At 47.4% G+C, this 15,138-nt stretch overlaps 1 protein-coding gene across 3 annotated transcripts in view; it reads right to left on the bottom strand.

Annotated features, from left to right (window-relative positions):
• Positions 1-407: 407 nt before the first annotated feature.
• UBE2V1 (ubiquitin conjugating enzyme E2 V1) overlaps positions 408-15,138 on the bottom strand; it is a 28,632-nt gene continuing 13,901 nt past the window's right edge. For 2 of the 3 annotated variants that reach the window (XM_046679735.1, XM_046679737.1), the window contains exons 2-4: positions 12,839-12,987; positions 3,401-3,526; positions 408-2,157 (exon numbers count right to left, since the gene is read on the bottom strand). In XM_046679735.1, coding sequence (XP_046535691.1) covers positions 2,011-2,157; positions 3,401-3,526; positions 12,839-12,987 — 422 coding nt within the window. In that variant the 3' untranslated portion in view covers positions 408-2,010. The remainder of the gene's footprint in view (positions 2,158-3,400; positions 3,527-12,838; positions 12,988-15,138) is intronic. The other variant, XM_046679736.1, reaches the window with a different exon arrangement.

Genomic DNA, 15,138 nt, shown 5'->3' on the forward strand with positions numbered 1-15,138 from the left:
CACAAAGCCCAAATATTTACTAACTTAGGCCCCTTGTAGAAAAAGTTTGCCAATCCCTGTTTTAGGGTGTCAGTCTGAATCCCAAAGCATCAAAACATTAAATTTCTTTTTTTTTTTGAGGAAGATTAGCCCTGAGCTAACTGCTGCCAATCCTCCTCTTTTTGCTGAGGGAGACTGGCCCTGAGGTAACATCCGTGCCTATCTTCCTCCACTCTACACGTGGGACGCCTACCACAGCATGGTGTGCCAAGCAGTGCCACGTCCGCACCCGGGATCAGAACCGGCGAACCCCCGGCCGCTGAGAAGTGGAACATGCGCACTTAACTGCTGTGCCACCGGGCCGGCCCCTAAATTTGTTTCTAAATAAATTATATGTCAATAGGAAGAAGAGTACAGCTTCTTAAATATTAATGCACACTTTTTTTTATTATATTAAAATCAGGCAATGGTCTGACAATAAAAAGGCTCCTTATGGAATACTGTTATGTTAAACTTTACTCACAGGATGGTAAATCCTTAGAGCTAAGGTTTTCCCCAGAAAAAGATGAATGGAAACATCAACTGCCTTTCGGACTTGATAGTTGCTGCTTCAAAAGGTGGTTTTACACGAACACTAAATTAAAAGAAAACCTTTAGAACACAATGAATTGCTTTTATTTCGGTATGCATCCACATCTCAGCATTTAGTGGTCCTGAACAGAAAAGTGGAAAAACGCAGCAATTTGCCAGGAAGTCACGCCCGCCAACGTCGGGGCTCTGCCATGCACACCGAGCTCTTTCTTAATCCCCGCTGAGGACCGTGAGAAGTGGCAGCACCACAACCAAAGTATGCACCGAATTCAAGGTTCTTTTTGTTCCAGTTGTCAGATTCCACACTCGACCCAAGTGGATTGCAAGGATGACCAAACGAGAGCCCTGTTTAAACTTCTTCCATTTTTAAAAGCAAAAGCAATTACAGGCAAAGAAACAATTCATTCAGAGGGACCGTGTGTGCCTACAAGCGTCTTCTGTGGCCCCTCTCCAAGTTCAACCACCAAGGACTTGGAGAGCCGGCAGGTCTGAGCAACCCCGGTGACTGTTCTTTTCACCTTAGCAAAACCTGAGCTAAAAAAAACGCATCCGCTGATGACAGCAGAGGGCGGCAGGGCTGAGGACCCAATATTCATTTCCCAGGTGGGGGAGAGTAAGTAAACGTGGTTCCAAACTAAAGAAGGGAGGCCAGAGGCTTTCCAACCTCACCTGATGGCTTCTGGCCAAAGCAAGGAAGTGTCACGGAAAGTGCTGGGTGGGTACGGTGAGAAAAGGGACTTGAGGAGGAGGAAGGAAAAAGCAGCGCCCCTCGATAAAGGTATGGGAGAAGATATGGGGAAAGCCCTGCATTCCCTACCAAACGCCCATTTCAGAGGGGAGCAGAGGGGGTTACAATCTATGCTTCGGCCAAGGGTGGTAGTGGAGAGTGGGGAAAGGACCATGGCTCGGAACGGGGGCGTCATTTAAGACTTAAAAAAAGAAACCAGGGGTGCAGATGAGCACCCACGCCCAGCAGGAGTCCCACAGGCTGTGACCTGACACCTTCACACCTGCTCTAGCCAGCCGCCCGAGCTGGAGGGCTGTTGCAGGGGGCGGGGGAGGCGGGGGTGGGGGTGGGGGCAGAGGCCCAGGCCGTGGAGGCAGCAGCAAGGTGATTGTGTGACGTGTCTTTTCACAGTTGAGTTAGATGTGCCCACCGGCGATGATGGGAACCAATTTAAATACACTTTCCTGATCCCAGAAGTTCAACTACGTGGACAGTGGTTACGCTTGACAGGATGATTTGTTATAGCACAACTTATATATTTCAAATGGACAAAAAATTAGTATCATTTACAGTATCTTAAGATAAATTGCCTTTGAATGGGAGCTTCCTTTCCAGTACTTTGAGGTCTACAAGACGTATCTAGAAAATTTACTACTGTGGAAAATGAAGACTGCTTAAATCGAACGGGGGGAGGGCCTGCGGTTTCTCTGTGATTAATTGCTGTAACACTGTCCTTCCGGTGGCTGGGGCAGCTTCATATTTTCTTTAGACATCATCAGGCGCCGGAGCTCCTGCAGGACAACTTTGATGCTATAGGAATTCTGCCACTTCGCTAGCACTGATATGGCTCTTGGGTCCACCTACAAAAGGGCAAACAAAACCCAAATTACTGCCAGGCTCTCAAACAAAAGAACAGCTGTAGGCTGGAGTTCAGCTACAGAACAAACTGGAGTAAAACGCGTTTTTCAAGTTGAACACGCGACCTCACAATGGCGTCTGACACACGGAATACCTGCATGATTCCCTCCCTCTGGTTGGTCCGTTTTTCCCCTTCTGTGTCCAAACCCCTCACCGTTTAAGAGAAGGAATTTATGGATAAGTAAAGCCACCTTCAGAGAAGTGGCCCTGACACTTGGCGAGCTTCAACCCAACCGGCTCTAAAAACAATGCCCTGCTCCCGGGCCAGCTGCTGCCTCTGCTCAGGGCCTGTCCTTTCTTGACTCTACACCCAGGGACGGACGATCGAGATGTGCAGGGCAGAAGGGAGAGCAGAGGCAACCGGTGGCCCAGACCCAGGCTACAGTGACAAGGCCTGCCTGCCTCACTGTCACACTCTCTCAAGTTAGTGCAGCATTCCCCAAAAGAAATCCCCAAGCTGTGGGTCGAGTGGGTTCAGGACTTTAGGTGGAGCTCAGACACAACACTAAACACTGAACACACAGGAACAGGCTTATCTCTTTGCAGTTTTCTTTCAAATCTTCTGAATACCTCAAAACAAAGGCGATGCCCCGCGATGCCAGCGTGCAATGCCCTGGACCACTGCGGGTCTCCCCTCCGAGCGAGAGCAGGTCTCAAAGGCTCGGGCCTCTGGCAAGCGACAGGTGAGGAGGAATTTAGTAACTTGGCTTTGTTTTGTACTATCTATTGTTGCCATCGCTGCCGTCCTGAATGACAAGTGAGACTCATTTCCATTCATGGTAGTGAAAATGGTAGTAAAAGTAAGTTAAAAAAGCAAGGCCATTAAAGGAAAAAACTATTCTGTACCAGTGGTCCACAAGGAAGGCCCATGAGGTAAAAGTATGACCCTGGGCAGGTTCTTTCACCTCTGTGCCTCAGTTTCCCCATCTCTACCTCATGGGTGTCTATCAGGAAGACTGAATGAGCTCACAGCTCAGAGTGACTGGCCCAGAGTAAGTGCTGTAAGAGCGACGGTTAAACACAACCAAGCAGAGGCCTCCAGCCCGAGTCCACACACACTCGCACTGCAGTGTATTCCATTGTCAAGCAAGCAAGGAACACACGGGATCAGGCCCAAAGGGTTAGGTAACGCATAAAGCATTTCTCAAGCCCGAGGAGCAAGTAGGGGCAGAAAAAACAACTTACCACTCCATTAGAACTATTAACTCCATTCATATTAATTTTTGTTACAAATCTTACAAAGGGGGGTGCTTCTGGGTATTTAGGTCCACATTCTATTTTAAGGCTGTATATTCGGTTTTCATAAATTGTCTGGAAAAAAAGGGTACAGACATGTCAGGCAATTAGAAACAAAGAATTCAAAAAGGCAGAACTTCAGAAATCCTATTTATTCCTGTGCACGTGCTCCATTACACAAAGTCTACCTGTTATTTGCTGGGTTAGCAGTAACTAGTCCCTACACTAGTCTGCATGAATTCTCGCCTTGTGGGAATCAAAAGAAGACAGAAAACTTAAGCTAAGATCGCTGCAGTTTTAAGCTTGTATATTCAGTCCCATCCGACGGACTTGTTTTTGTGTTAACTTCTCTCCTTGGCAAACCTGTCCCGCACTCCGGAGAAGGCGTGTAAGGGGCCTTCTTCCCTCTGGAAGGCCACAGCACATGTCTGCTCATGCCAGCATCATCACCCGGTGCATGAAATGCCACCATGGGAACAGGCAGGCGACTCTCTAGGGAACTGCAAATGCAGCACACGGTGGGGTGGGGCGCCGACAGGAGAGCTGCCTGCCCCTCGTCTCCACTGGGGGTTGTGCACTGCGCAAGAGACCTCAGCTGGAAGGCACCAGCCTCCCCGCTGTCCGAGAGGCCGCCAGCATTCCGCGTGCGCGGTGGGGGCCAAGGACGCCAGGCCCGCACAGAGAACCGCAGCCCTTCTTCAAACGCCACCACGCTTCTGCTGAGAAACATAGCAAAGTCCAGCCACCCCCGCCAGGGAGCAAAATGTGCTGCCTTTGCCAGGCTGTTCCTTCTGCCTAGAGTGTCCTGCCCACCCCTCCGCTACCACACAACCTTTAAGACCCCATTCAAACACCAGACAGGACAGAAGGCTAGCCTGTAGTTTTCTGTCCTATATGACGTCACATTGTTATCACTTGCGTCTGAAGACCACACCAAAGGGTGACATCTCCCCATCATACTGGCCCCCTAGAAGGCAGGTGCCACCTTCCTACGGGTCCCCCTCGCAGGCACCCGTGTCCCTTCCTCAGTGCAGGATGCACGAGTAAGAGTTCCTGAGTAAACAGCGACATCTAGCGGTCTTTGGGGGGAATAAATCACAGACTGTGATTTAAATCCTTGAAACATTTTGTCTAAATACTCGCCTGCCCCTAATAAAAAACGCTGGGACATATTTTAAGATTCAGAAGGCATTCATACTATACCCATAGAAACCTTTCACATCCACTTAACAGAGACCCCAAACTATAAAAAACAATTCAATTCTGGATTTCCACCGAGCCTCAACCTGCTCCTCTTCCCTCCTTCCCTAGGAAGCAGACCGCCACCTAGCCGCTAGTTCAAGCAGAAACAGCCGCCAGCCACAAGCCCCTTCTCGTACCCCCTGCCGATGAAAAAGTCCCAGCTTCGATCTCCAAGAGGTCCTACACCCGCCCCTTCCCTCCACCCCCAAACCGCACCTGAGTCACCCTGGCCCCTGCTCTCTCTAGCTCCACGACAGTCCGTTCTCCACACAGCGGCCTGACGGCCCTTTAACACTGGAAACTGTCCTGCCGGCTGAACCCCTCCAAGGGCTCCCCGGTGACCTGGGCAGGAAGTTCCTTCAAGTTCCCGGGCTGGACCCAGCACACCCCTGCCGTTCTCTGCTTTTACTCTTCTCCCCCCCGACCCAGCCCCTCTGGCCTCCTTCCTACCTGCAAAGGTGCCCAGATCCCTCTAGCGGGGGCCCCACGCCAGCCGCCCCCTGCGTCCTCAGCGGCTCGAGTGCTCTCTCAGAGCCCTCCTGGCCCCTCATCTGAAGACTGACACTCTGCCTGGCGTCAGACCTCCCTCAGCAAACACGGACCACGGAGGCAGGACTGGTATGCAGGTATGCAAACGTTTGTTGACCAATGAGCGCTGCGCTTCATGCTTACATACAATGAACATCTTGGTGCAGTTAAGGAGTTCCTCAGAGAAAACAAATTCACTGAGTAAACATAACAAGTAGGAAGCAAACAGGGGCACGATTTCCAGATTCGTGGGAAACAGCAGCCGAGGCCCGTCCTCAGCACCCAGTGTGGTCTCCAGCAGCACCCTCGCCCTAAGTGTCTGCTGACCACGTGGATCCCAGACCCGCCTCTGGCTGTGTCCTGCACTCACACTCGGGGCGGCCGTCACACAATCCAAAGGCAGGATTTCTTACACAGAAACGTCCCCGGGGGCATGGGCTTGTGGTAATCACCCAAATCAGTCTTTTAAAATATCGGATACCACATTTCGGAGGCTCTGACGTACCAATTTATTCATCTGCTGGCAGGTTTTGCGGCTTACCAGAGTTGATAAAATCTCACGATCATTGTCAACAACAGCATCGAAATGGTTACGAAGCTGCATGGCTAACAGATTTGATAACTGAAATCATAACAGTGCTCTTGACACTATGAAGTCTAACTTAGAAATACCCATGCTATGACTAACTTCTTAGAAAGAATAAAATAAATATTGAATTTCTGACCACTAACGTTCAACTGCCAATTTCACCAGAACACAGTAAAAAATGCCTCAGGTCATGAGAACAGAGACACCTGAAGGGTCATCAAAAAGCCCAAAGGAAGCCATTCATAGAAAACAGGGTTTTGGTTTGCTTCTTTTGTTTTGTTTACGAATGCTCCAGGGAGCTGCTGAAAAGGTTTCAAGAAGAGGAAGGGAAATGTGCCTGATGGAGACTTGCTGGAACATTCTGTCTCTCTGAGGAACACAGCTCTTAAGATTCAATATTTGATCATGAAACAAACACTTTCCTCTTTTTTGACGTGGCTTGAACTTCATGGGGTGATTGGCAGAGCCCATCAAAACGTGAACCAGGCGTGCTCAGACCAGCGAGACCGTCTTTAGGAATTTCCTATGGATGGAGTACCTGTGCACAAACATGTCAGCAGTGTCCGCAAAGCAGAAAGAACTGTAAACAATCTAAGTGTCCACCTGCAAGGGACTAAACAAATATGGCATATTCAAATAATCAGGTACTTTGTAGCCTTTTCAAAAGCTGTGGTCCAGACACACACAGACTGCCAAAACACAGCTCTTGGTCGAGCCAGTGAGTTGCAGAATATGGACAACCTATAAACGCAGACAGACACTTCCCTGCGACTCGGCTGTACGTACGTGCACACAGGCCACTTCATCCAATAGGTACTAGAGACCCAGAGTGTAGAGATGACAATCTTTTCCTGGGTCTGAAATATACACGAGATAATGCCAGCCTAATCATGAAGAAAACCATCAAATTCCAGTAGAGAGACATTCTACAAAATACCTAACTAGTACACTCCTCAAAACCGTCCAAGGCAACAAAAACAAGAAAAACCTGAAATTGTCACAGCCACAAGGAGCCCAGGACATGACGACAAAATATAATGTGGTATCTTGGATAGGGTTCTGAAACAGAAAATAGACAGAAATAGACTTATGAGTAAAAACTAGGAACACCTGAATAAACGATGAACTATAGTTAATAACAATGTATCACTATTGGTTCACGGTTGTGACTAATGTACTATACTAATATGTTAACAATGGGGGGAGTTGTATACGGGAACTTTCTATACTACCTTTGCAACTTTTCTGTAAATCTAAAAGTAGTATAAAACTTATTTAAAAGGGGCCAGCCCAGTAGCGCAGAGTTAAGTGCACAGATTCCACTTTGGTGGCCCGGGGTTCCCTGGTTCGGATCCCGGGTACAGACATGGCACCGCTTGGCAAGCCATGCTGTGGCAGGCGTCCCACATATAGAGTAGAGGAAGATGGGCACGGATGTTAGTTCAGGGCCACTCTTCCTCAGCAAAAAGAGGAGGATTGGCGGCAGATGTTAGCTCAGGGCTCATCTTCCTCAAAAAAAAAAAAAAATTTTTATTTAAAAAATGAGATATGAGAAAAGGAAAAAGGTACTGACTACAAAAATATGCAAAGAAAATTACAAAATCTAAAATAATATATAAAAAGGTGACAGGTCAACTAGTTGACTGCTACTCTATGCAAATCTTATGTAATTATATAAAAATTATATTTAAAAATTATATAAAAATTACGTTTAATGTACAGTGTGGGCATATGCTGTGTCAGAAACAAGGGCGGGCCCTCTAAAAAGTGAGACTGTGTGGAGCCTGAGAAGATCTTAGTGCCTGAGGATGGAGACAGGTAGGTAAATGACAGAAAGAGGTGTGAAAGGAGACGCACCAAACTGCTGCTCAGAGGCAACGTGGAGAGGAAGGTAGGGATGAGCCAGGAAAAAAGACACCATGCTAGGTATTTTAACAGAGAATTCAGTATATGGAGCTGGTGAGACAGGGGTCACTGGACTGAAAAAAGCTTTACAAAGGGAACCTGCGCTAGTGCAGAGGTAGTAACTGCAGGGAGAGGGGGTGACCCTTAAGGCCGGGGGAGCGAAGGGAACAAGTCACAGTTTGTTAGCCCCAGAGGCTCAGAGAAATGTCTCCCGAGCGGCACTCAGACCTCTGAGGAGGGGGCGCCGCAAAGGCAGTTCTGGGAGTGGCCCCAAACGGAGGCTGGAACCCACTGATGACAGGATGAAGGGTCACTTCCAGAGTGGCGCAGACGGAACAAGAGGCAAACAGGAAGGAGCAAGTCCCTTCTCCGTGCCTTTCAGGCTCCTTCCTGTGTCCCTGAGTGGAGGAACCTCACAGGAAGCCGCTGCCGAAGGAAGTGCGGAGTGCCAGCCTCAGCAGCCAAGGCAGAGCAGAGAAAGGTGGGCCTGGAGCTCACTAAGCAGCAGCTGCACTCACCTCTCTAGACAGCGACAAGACACAACTTTCCTTTGTACAGAACTCCCCTCTTCCCCCCAGTCACGGTATCCTTCTGGGTGAGCCACAGGACCCATCTCACAGCAGGATCAATTACTCGTTTCTCTAATTCAATCCTGGTGCCACCTGAATAGTCTACAACTCAAAGACTAAGCGCTAACTGCACAATCCTAACATAAAGAGGAGGAGACCCTTGCTCCTCCCACTTGCTGTCTGTTCCCGCCAGCTCACCCCAGCAGGAGCTCCTCACCTGGGCAGCAGGAGCAGCTTCCGGTCTCTGAGGGCTCCCCAGCCAGGCTGCCCCACCCCCACGGGGCCAGCAGCAGAGGGGACCTCCCTCCAGGTGCTGGGTTCTGGTGCCCCAGCCCCGGGGGTGGTTCCCGTTTCCAGGAGTGTTAGCTTTGTGTTCCCACAGTGTGCCTTCAGTCCACCTATCTGATCAACTTCCTACATTAAATTCTCTCTGCTCAAATACCTAGTGTGGTTTCTCCTTTCCTGACCGACACAGACAGTTAAGGGAACGAAGCGAACTTCTTACTCTGCCTACTCTGCATTGTTTGAAAATTTTTACGAGAATACATTCATATATTAGACATGTAACTTAAAGCTTCTAAAAAAGAGACAGGCCACTATGCACTCATATGGAAAGATGTCCACCCTCTGTTAAACTGCAAAAGATGAAGCTGCAAAACATTATGCACAGCAAGGTCCCATTTTTATTAAAAGGATATGTATATATGTCTGCATACCTACAGCAAAAGCCAGTAGAAACACCCCACACGCCAAGTGACCAGTTTTCATCCTGTGGGGAGTATAATAAAACAGGGCAAGGATCCTTTCCTTCTATTTCACACTCCTGCAATTATGCTCCGCTCTTAAGAAAGCATTCAGTCCTTTTAGATAGTATGTGTATTAACACACACCCAGGCTCTAACCCCCACATAAAAACACGATCTGGGGATCACAGAGGCACAACTGCTTCTCAACCAGGGCAATTCTGCACAACCCACCCCCCACCCACCTGCTGAGGAGCAGTGGGAATCAGGCAACACCCGGAGACAGCTAAGGCTGTCACAAGTAGGGGAGGGAGGGGCTACAGGCATCCAGCGAGCAGACACCAGGGCTGCTGCTAAACATCCTGTAATGCACAGGACGGCCCCACAATGAAGAGCGACTCAGCCCAAAACGTCACTAGTGTTGAGGCTCAGAAACTCTGCTCTACACCCTGGCTACCGGGAACCCCTCTGTGGGCGGGGAAGAAATACTCCCCACCTAACGCTGTGGACAGCTGGACATTTGCTAGAATTTTGCAAGGGGTACTCAGATGGGAAGTTTTACTTCTAGGTTTGGAAGACTTGATTTCCTTTAAAAAGAAAAGTATTCAAACAATAAATACACTCGAAGCACACTCGAAGAGTACAAAAAGGTTGTAAAAAGTAAGTCTCCTTTCTACCCTGGCCCCAGTCAGCCAAATCCCTTTTGAAGAAGGCAACCACTGTCACTAGCTTCTTTTATGCTCTGCCAAAAGTATTCTAAGCACGCAGAAGCACGAGTGCATGCATGGCCTCTTCCTCTCCCCCTCCCCAACCCCAAGCGGCAGCATATTCTGTACACTGCTTTGAACCTCACCTCTTCACTTAAGCATCATGGTGATCATTCCATTTCAGCACACACAAATCTGTCTCTCTCTTTTCAACAGCTAAACAGGACATAATATGGTCCACTGAAAGACAATGAGGTGCTCCCAATATTTTGCTACAACTGAAAACGCTGCATGAAATTTTGTACATATAAGCTTTTGGGCAATACATTCAAGAAAAGCTGAGTAAATTCCTAGCAGAATTGCTGGGTCATAATGGCATATACCTTTAAAATTTTGATGGAGGATTTCCTTTTGGGTAATACAGTAACAAAAATGTAACAGGGAGCTGAGTCACTCAAGCGCTCCATGTAGACGCTTTAATGACAGTGTTGATGTCCCAGAGGCACAGCATATACCTTGCAGCTATTCATAAACTAGGTCGGTCACAGGAAGCACCCAGAAGCAGTCAGTTCCTTTTATGACTTTGCTTTTAACCTTGGGGAGCCAGGGCAATCAAAACTATAGGGTAAAAAAGACAGATCATCACAAGTATGGGTGAGGGTGTGGAGAGACTGGACCCTCGCACCGTGCTGGGGGATGCACAATGGTGTGGCTACTTTGGACAACAGTTTGGCAGTTCTTTAACATGCTAAACATAGAGTGACCATATGATTCAATAATTCCACTTCTGGGTATATATCTAAGAGAACTGAAAAAACAAGTCCACACAAAAATGTGTATAGCATGTTTGCTATGAATAATAGCACTATTCATAATAGGCAAAAAGTGGAAAAAATCCAAATGCCCATCAACTAATTAATGGATAAACAAAATATGGTATATCCACATAATGGACTATTACTCCGCCATAGGAAAGAGTGAACTACTGATCAAGCGCTATAACATGGATGAACCTTGAAGACACTAAGTAAAAGCCAGTCACAAAAGACCACATATTGTATCATTCCATTTATAGGAAACGTCCATAACAGGCAAATTCATAGAGACAGAAAGCAAATTAGTAATTGTCAAGAGTGAGGGGTAGAGGTCAGAAGGGGAGTGACTGCCAATGGGTGTGAAGTTTCTTCTGGGGGTAATGAAAACATTTTGAAATTAATGATCGTTGTACAATTCTGAATAAAAAAAATCACTGACCTGTAGACTTTAAGAGTGTATTCCACAGTAAGTGAATTCTATGGTATGTGAATTATATTTCAATAAACCTGTTATTAAAAAAAAAAAGGATGTATGGAAAGTACCTTGCATACTCTAGCTAGTCATTGAAAGTAGCCTTCTTTGGAAAGCGATAAACTGAAACTCAGGGTAATCTAACGTGTTTCAGGTGGAATAGAATTTTTCAACAGAACTCAGCGGTTCATTTTATCTGTTCGTTTATTCAAGTGTGTAGTTCAGTGGTATTCAGTGTGTTCACAACGCTGTGCCATGGTTCGTTCCTAATTTGTTAGAACCTGAAAATCAGTCTTTTGATTAACAAATCTATTAACTGCTACTCCATTCTGAGTCATTTCCAGGAGCTCTGGAGAGTAAGGAGGAGGGAAGAATAGTTCTCCTCCCTAAGAAACCGAAGCCACTCTTGGGAAGAGAAGAAACGCAGTGAAGGAGGTCATCACCACATGACTTTCAGAGACAGCAAGAAAAACGATCCCTGTGAACAAGCCTTCCAGAGCAGCTTCTCCCCAGTATTTTACAGATACAGGAAATCCTGGCTTTCAGGGATTAAAAAAAGATCTAGAAATGAGTAAAAACAGATTGAATATTTTTTTAAAAATCCAAAAAACAAAACTACAGGGTCACAAAAATGACTCAGGAAGTAACATTAAATGGCAAAGCCAGTTGTTCACCACGAGCGTTCATGACAGTCTAACATGAACGACAGACCGTCTAACAATGAGCACGATGCTCTTCCTTGTTTCAGCCGGGGCCACGTCCTACGTGTCCTCCTACCTCGAACCTTGCTTGCAGTGAAAAGAGTGAATGAACTTCACCATCCTTAAGCACAAGCAGACACAGCAAAGTTCCCCTACGTTCAGGATAATCTCTGATTGCTTGTCTCAAGTAAGAGTCGCATTATGGGAATCTACTTCTTCACTCCTACATCAAATTACTACTTAACACTCTGGAAAATTCTATAATGGGAACAGATGAAAACAAAATATAACCAGGAGGGCGACAACATAGCACAGTTGGCTAGGAGCAGAGGCCCTGGAGTCAGAGCTGGTGTGGGAATGACCAGCGATGGGACTTTGGGCAGGTCACTTCACTTCTCTGAGTCTGTCCCTCATCTGTAAATGCAGTGCAGCCACAGAGCAGTAGCACGTAACAACGGGTTCTCCTGAGAATTAAATTACATTGGGGGTGGGGGTTACTATGTGCCATAAAAAAAGGTGATCTGGCATTACGAAGACTGGGAACTCTCACAAATCATAAAGCCCTAAAAAGAGAGGTCACTTTCCCCATCCCCATTGTCTTCATCTTCTTTGCAAAGGTCTCTGGGCCTAACAGTGCCTGGAACAGACCAGAGCGGATCAGGCAGGCGGTCATGCTCTGTTGAATGGCCCGATGGATTAGGCTGCAGATGCACGGCAGAACTGGGGAACAATGAATGAAAACCACAACCGTGAAGGCATTAAAGTTCACGTGGACTCTGTCTCCAGGAACGTTGGCTTTATCCGGAGCCTTGTTGTTTCATAAGCCCAAGAGTGTTCTAAACTACACCTGAGGGTACAATTACCTCAAACCTCACTGTCTACATTGTCATGTAAATTCACACTAGGAATCTAAACAGGTTTTTGCTTACCATTTAGAGGGATTAAACAGCATCAGAGGAGGTTCAAATATATAAACTGAAACTGGTCAAAAAAGAATAGCCACATTTCAGAAAATATACCATTGGTGAGCTTTTTCCGTGATAAGGCTAATATTTTTTAAAAGGAGGCACAGTGAATTTAAGACATTGACATTTATAGCCGTAGCTCGACGCTTACTCTTGGAGGCCCAATTATCATCCCTGTCCATCTTGTAAGTGTCATGTCTTCGTCATCTTCTAGACCCCAGCTAACTGTGCCATCTCCTACTCCTTTCTGGCCTTCTTCGAGTTCTTCCAACAGTCGGAAATTGCGAGGGACTTTTACTCCTAAAATAAATGGAAAGAAATTCAAGATACTAGCAACTCCAGGGGAACCTGTAAGCCTAGAGCTAGCTGCTCATTATCACTACCTGGGAATAATGATGCTAACATGCAAAAAATTGCTGATATCTCCTGTACCTCAAACTTGCTGTTTACAAAGCTATCTGTATCAACACGCACAACCAGAAGGGCGGGCACACGGTTCTGTCACAAGTGAATGATGACTAAAGCAGGGCTAGACAACCAAGCCGAGACAGACTCCCCCCCCCAAACCCACGGCTTTGACAAATTTCTTAAAGGGTTCACATGTCGAATAATTTGGGTCCACCAGTTTATGATGAAAACCATCAATATCAAGTGCTAACAAAAGTGTCTTGGAAGAACAGAGGCTACTTCTTTTGTTTTGTTCTTATTACACATTTCTGAGGCTAGGGTATGCTAATTTGTTGGAGTGACTCTCAAACTACCTTAGGAAGAACAGCCGCCCAGGCAGTATTAAATTATAACAACGGTGTCCTCTTGATCAACTAAGTCAATGAAGGTGAATTTACAATTATTTAAGCCATAGTTTCTCTCTTAACTTGTGCAAAAGCTCAAAGAGAGCAGCCAGCTCTCTCATTTACTTGTTTCCAAATATCCCAAAGCCTGGTGAGCAGCTCACGGAAGCAAGCACACAAAGATATCTCACAGGTTGGAGCCAGTACACCCGACTTCAGGCCGAGGCCTGAGCTGGGTCTGGACGTCTTCCAGAATGGAGCTGGGCCCTGGGGCCAGAGGGCGGAGAGGCTGTGGGGGGCAGGGGACCGACTGCCTCCCACCCAGCACCTGGGCACAGAGCAGCACTCCTAAGGCTGCTCTCCGACCCAATCCTGCCGGCCTCTCCCTCCTTCTCCCTCTTTCCCTGGCATTTGGACTATTTCCTTTGGAAATATCTCAGGATCTAGACAAGTTACAAGCTTTCTCTGCCTTAAGTGTTGAGCTGCCAAATGGCCAGATTCTCAGAGGCAAGCAGTATTCAACATATGACTGTGAAGACAGACCCACTGGAGGGGCTCGGGACAGCGGGAGAGGCCCTGTTCGCAGTATATCTCAGTACTTCCCAAAGCGTGAGGCAGACGCTACTATTAGTTCCATTGCAATAAATACCTGAGCATCTTCTACATGTCAGGTACTTCTACATGTCACTGCAGAATAAGCAGGGAACAGAACAACGCCCGCCCTCACGGAGCTTACCTTCTAGTGGGAAATACATAATTGACAAAATAGGCAAACTGTGCAGTGTGACAGCTGGTGGTGGCCTGCAGCAGAGAGTAATGGGGGAGAGGCAGCACAATCTTAAACAGGTAGTCAAGGAAAGCCTCACAGCAATCAGGCGTCACGACAGGAGACCTGAAGAGGGCGGAGCCTGACTTGCAGACAGTGAGTGGGGCATCCCGGGCTGAGGAACAGCAAGTGCAAAGCCCCTGAAGTAGGGCCTTGCCCAGCGTGTCAGAGAACAGCAAAGACGCCAATTTAGCTAAAACCAAGTCTGCGAGATGGAAGCGCAGCAGGAAACTCGGGACTCCAGCTGTTACCGAGTGACACGAAGAGCCACCAGAGTTCTGAGCAGAGGAGTGATGGGACCTAACTTGTTTTTATTTTTTTATTTTTATTTATTCATTTTCTTTTTTTGAGGAAGATTAGCCCAGAGCTAATATCTGCCGCCAATCCTCCTCTTTTTTGCTGAGGAAGACTGGCCCTGAGCTAACATCCTTGCTCATCTTCCTCTACTTTATATGTGGGACGCCTGCCACAGCATGGCTTGCCAAGCAGTGCCATGTCCGCCCCTGGGATCCGAACCAGTGAAGCCCGGGCCACCAAAGTGGAACGTGCAAACTTAACTGCTGCACCACCGGGCCGGCCCCTTGACTTGTTTTTAACAAGCTCCCTCTGACTGCTGTGGGAAGAATATGGTGAAGGAGCTAGAGCACAAACAGCTGGGAGACTACTGCAACAACCCTATCAAGACATAATCCTGGCTTGGACCAAGGTGACAGCAGTACGGATGGTGAGAAGTAACACAACCCTAGATATTTGAGAGGTCTGAGCTGGTAAGATCTGCTGTTAGGTGCCTGGGAAATGTGTGAGGAGGCCGCCATGGCGCTCGCGCTTCTGGCC

Source organism: Equus quagga, chromosome 12 (assembly GCF_021613505.1).
Source record: "Equus quagga isolate Etosha38 chromosome 12, UCLA_HA_Equagga_1.0, whole genome shotgun sequence".
Lineage (NCBI taxonomy): Eukaryota > Metazoa > Chordata > Mammalia > Perissodactyla > Equidae > Equus > Equus quagga.